The following is a 4762-nucleotide window of genomic DNA, read 5'->3' as shown; positions in this document are numbered from 1 at the left end:
CTATAATTCCTATAATTTATAATCTTGATAATCTCTTTCTGCTATTTGCACTTTTTTTTTTTACTGTAAATTTCTAAGTTAATTTGTAAATTTTGTAGTAACCTGTAAATTGTAAATACTGTAAAACTTTTTTCTGTCATTTAATGGTCGGGCATTGTACAGCTACAAGCATTTCACCCCCATGTCATACTGTGTATGATTGTGTGTGACAAATAAAATTTGAATTTGAATACATAATAATAATAATGATAATAATAATCAGGCCCCATAACTTTATACTTTATCACCCTATTAGAGCAGCTCACTCTTAGACTGGGGGCTTACTTATGATTTGGGTATTTCAATGTAGAATGGGAGGCAGCGCCTTCCTCGTCTTCCTCCACTCCAGCCTGGTTCTGCTGGAGGTTTTTTCCTGTTAGGCAGTTTTTCCTTCCCACTGTAGCCAAAGCTCATGATGGGGTTTTCTCTCTTTTCTTTGCAATAAAAAGCGCCTTGAAGCGACTGTTGTTGTGATTTGGTGCCATATAAGTAAAATTAAATTGAACTGAACAAATACTAAAATCACATTTTCAGATTAGTTTTTATTGAAATGACAGGACCTTCTGCAGAAACACTTGAATACTGAAACCTGATATATACACAGTTTAAATGTGTCCATCAGCAGCTGCTTGGGTCAGTCTCTAGGACTAGAAGCCGTCCACCAGGTGTTCATGTGAGCTGCTTACGGACACACTTGTTGAGTTTTAAGGCGTTTTAATGGTGCAGGGATGGAGACTGGAGCCAGTTGGTTGTCATCACGCAGCATTATATTCCATATTTCTGCTTTAGCTCCTCCACCAGGCTGATGTACTCGTTCATGGCGTTCTCATTGCTCTTACCTGACAGACAGATTAAAAATGTGTTATGGAGGGAAAAAAAAGACAGACCGACTTAATGAACAAGCTAGTCCTGCTTTTACTTTCAGAGACTTTTTCATAGTTTGTTGACATGAGGACTCAAAGCCCTGCTTAACAAACTCAACACTACAACAACTCATACAGTCCTGAAAGGGGGCTGCATGCAGCCGAGTACAACATGCAATAATCCAATTTACTACAAACGATGAGGAACACACCAGCCCAAATGAGCTGCACTCCTAACTCTGAGGAAATCATCCTTTATGTTTAAGGTAACATCAACTTATTCAGCCTTTATGCAATAAAATGTACTGAAATTGTAAAATTAGTAAAATAATAAATGACAACAAGAAAACAAAAAATTAACAAATTTGTAATTCATTTTTAATTAATGAATATAAATAAACTTACAATTTATTTTAGGTTTATTTATATTAGTTCATGTTTTTTAGAATTACAGCTGGATATAGCTGTAGCCACCACCTCCATTCTCACTCACCCTTCTGCTTCTCCCAGGCATCCCATTTAGCTTTCCCAGTGAAATCAAACATCCCTGGACGAGCTTCAAAGACAAACAAAGCAAATTAAACAATTTAGTGGAATCCCGTGTAACGCAGGTCAAATAAATATAGGACACATTCATTAAGGCCCAGCGTCTTCAGTGCAGAGCAAAGGGCTGCATTACATTGCAACACAAAAACATAAGAAACACTACTGATAATTATCTAGAATATTTACATTTATGTGGGAATCTGAAAGTGAAATCTTGAATTTGAAATCTCTCACGTGTGTTCACGTCGCCCACGGTGGCCTGCTTGAACAGCGAGTAGATCTGCAACATCTCCTCGTCGGTCGGCTTCGCCTTCAGCTGCTTGACCTCAGCTGCTGCTTCATCAAACTTAGTCTGCAGAAGACAGGACGACAACGTTGGGACAGTGCTACGTGCAAAAGGTCGATTTTTTTCCTCCCAGCTGGAAGAGGAAGAACTTCTTATCACAGCTTTTCCACTGGATGCTTATACTATTTTAATTTGCACACAGACAGAAAAACTAAATGTACCAGAGTCAAAATGATTAGCCCTCTTGTGCTGAGACCAAAGCGACTGTCCGGGCCCAGTTTGCTGCTGACTGCTTGATTCCTTCTGCCTGGAAGAGATTCTACCAGGTCCATCCCCACAGCATAAGACCATCAAAGTGTTTCACTGTGGGAGTGGGGTTGTTTGGGGTTGTACACCGCCCTTCTCTCACAAAACATCTCTATGACCAAAAGGGCTCTAGCTTAATCTCGAAGGATGTGTTTCCAGTATGTGCAATCTTACTCCAGATTGCCCATGACGTTTTTAATACTGCGAGTAAATAGAAGATAAAACTCTTTCATGCATGAAGGGTAATTTACCCCAGAGCCTTCCTCCTCGGCACAGTTTTCATTTATAAAGCTTTACAAAACCAAAAATCACGGCTAACAGGTGGATTTTCCTGTGTCAGTGCAGCTAGCCAAACCAAAGAACCGCTTACTGCTTAAGAGAGAGAGGAAGTCGACTGTATATAATTTCTCCTAAGGATCAATAAAGTATTCTGATTCTGAATCCTTAAATTCTGTAGATAAAACTGATTGTTACAGCTTGGGGAAATACAAAAGTGACCCCTTTAGTCTCGCTGTTTTCCCTGAGTTATGGTTACACAGTTTCGAGAGCACGTGGTGCTTCATGTCCAATTTAACTTGATTTGAGTATTACAAAGCACATCAGTGAACACCAATGTTCTGTGCTATGGGTTAATAGAAAGGTCCGTTTTTGTGGGCTGACCTAGTCATTTTTTTCTGAAATAATTTGTTATTGTGTTCAAAAGAAAACTGGGATGTTTATAAATGACATTTAGGAAATCCTTCACTTCCTCTGCATAAAAGTAAACTCAGTCTAGTCCAACCAGACAGTGAACAGCTGTTTTATAACTCGCAAGTAATCGGTGCAATAAAGAATCGTTATACTCGAGCTTACATCACGTTTGCCTTTGCTCAGTTTGCTCACATAATTGCGACATTAGAGCTGCTCCATTCTTTGCTAAGTGGGCTGAAGGGCAGACTGAAGAAGACGTCATAAATGCCCAGTGGGGTGATTTTTCTGAAGTCATACTCCATATCCGCTTCCTGCACAAACACTACAGACATGAAGAAACAATCGCTCCCCGCAGCCATTGTTACACGCTGACTTTTTCTGCGCCCTCGGGCTGCATGAGCTGCTCTGTAGCTGCTAACGAGTCGCTGAACAAAGGCTCCACACAGCTGTCTGAGATGCTTTCACTCCAGGACACACGGCCTGCAGCTAACCCGCTACATCAGCTAACGGTCTCCCTTAACAGAAGGCGGCGGAATATAAACCAGTAATTAAATTCTTTTATACAGACCTGGAGCTCAGCCATGCTCGGTTAGTAGACAAACACAAGCCGGGGACTTGACTGTCAAACAATTTCCTCCTTCACCCCCTCCTTCCTATTGGCTAATAGGTCGGTCACTGGATGACGTGATCGCAATTGGAACCAATCATGTACTTACAACCAGAGCAGTCGTGTCAGCGGGGTTCACGCTGTCACGTGATACACGGAGACTCATGCCAAAAAGTGATCGTCCAACAGCACATGATTTCCAATGTTTGCATGATGTCTTTACTTATATGTAAACAGACTGCACTCAGCAGGCTTTATAAAGGAGTCATATATCCAGTGTATAGCCAGTCCGGTCATTTTGGCCACTTAAAATATGTTTACTAAGCTATTATTTTATTTGTTATCATTTCTGCTGCCCTCATTGCCAGATCTCACTTAAAAAATTAAGTTTTAATGTCAACGAGACTTTTTAAACTGCTTAAATAAGGGACACTGCCAAAAGCTAATTGCGACCTCTATCTTGTAACAGGAATGTTGTTTGTGGCTCAAGATGGCTTGATATCATACACGAGGCATATATTACACATATGGTTCAAATATTACAGACTAACAAGTTATTTATAGCATTTTAAATACGAGCAATCAATCAGTTTTTGGCAGACGATCACTATTTGGCACAACACTAGCAGTGCTTTCTGGAAAAGCTATTAATGCATTGATTTACAATATTTACCATATATAATTGTGTATGTGGATACATCAATATATATGCACTTTAACAGTAAACTATGTGAGGATTTGCCTGAACAGTTACTGTTACAGAATTATTCTCTAATTCTGTAATATTGGGTAAAACACCAGTTATTGTCCTGCTAACCGTGAACTGTACAGAACAAGTTCATTTTATCTGGGTGAGTTTTATTTTTAAACCTCTTATTGTCTTCAAGAGCACATCTCAGTCTTGTGTGCTGCTATATCTCGATTATATTGCTAACTTCAAGAACTATTGCAAGGCTACGTAAAAACAAGGTCCATTATGGTGACTGGAGACCCGAAACACGAGACATGCATTTATCCCCATTTGCCAGTACATGATGTCCAACACCCCCAGATGGTAAGACAGGCATTGAGATGCCACCTCAACAGTACAAATAAGCTGTAGGCCTGCCAGATACCCAGCTGGAACAATAAGCTGGTCACAAAAGGACATAGATGCGACTTGAAAATCCTATAAAATACATGGACTTCTCCACCCAAGGTCCAGCACCCTAAGACATATGAGCAACAGACAGCGAGAGGGTGAGGATTAGCGCGTGTCAGAGGCATGAATACATCAGGAAGATGGAGCCCTGAGATGAACTGTGCCTCAGGGAGCTGAGGACAGACAGCGATAAGGAGCATGAAGAGAAACTACATTACCAAAAGTATTTGCTCATCTGCCTTGTAATATGTTGGCTCACATTTTGCAGCTATAACGGCTTCAGC

At 40.4% G+C, this 4762-nt stretch overlaps 1 protein-coding gene across 1 annotated transcript; it reads right to left on the bottom strand.

The window, feature by feature from the left end:
• Positions 1 to 561: 561 nt before the first annotated feature.
• On the bottom strand, positions 562 to 3415 carry dbi (diazepam binding inhibitor (GABA receptor modulator, acyl-CoA binding protein)). Its single transcript, XM_006806438.3, has 4 exons — positions 3299 to 3415; positions 1683 to 1800; positions 1396 to 1458; positions 562 to 878 (listed from the first exon to the last, which is right to left on the bottom strand). The coding sequence occupies exons 1-4, from the start codon at positions 3311 to 3313 to the stop codon at positions 805 to 807; spliced, it is 270 nt and encodes an 89-aa protein (XP_006806501.2). The 5' UTR covers positions 3314 to 3415; the 3' UTR covers positions 562 to 804.
• Between the last annotated feature and the right edge of the window lie 1347 nt (positions 3416 to 4762).

Source organism: Neolamprologus brichardi, chromosome 16, assembly GCF_056152115.1.
Source record: "Neolamprologus brichardi isolate AB-2024 chromosome 16, ASM5615211v1, whole genome shotgun sequence".
In the NCBI taxonomy this organism is placed as follows: Eukaryota; Metazoa; Chordata; class Actinopteri; order Cichliformes; family Cichlidae; genus Neolamprologus; species Neolamprologus brichardi.
This window is presented reverse-complemented; position numbering and strand designations above follow the sequence as displayed.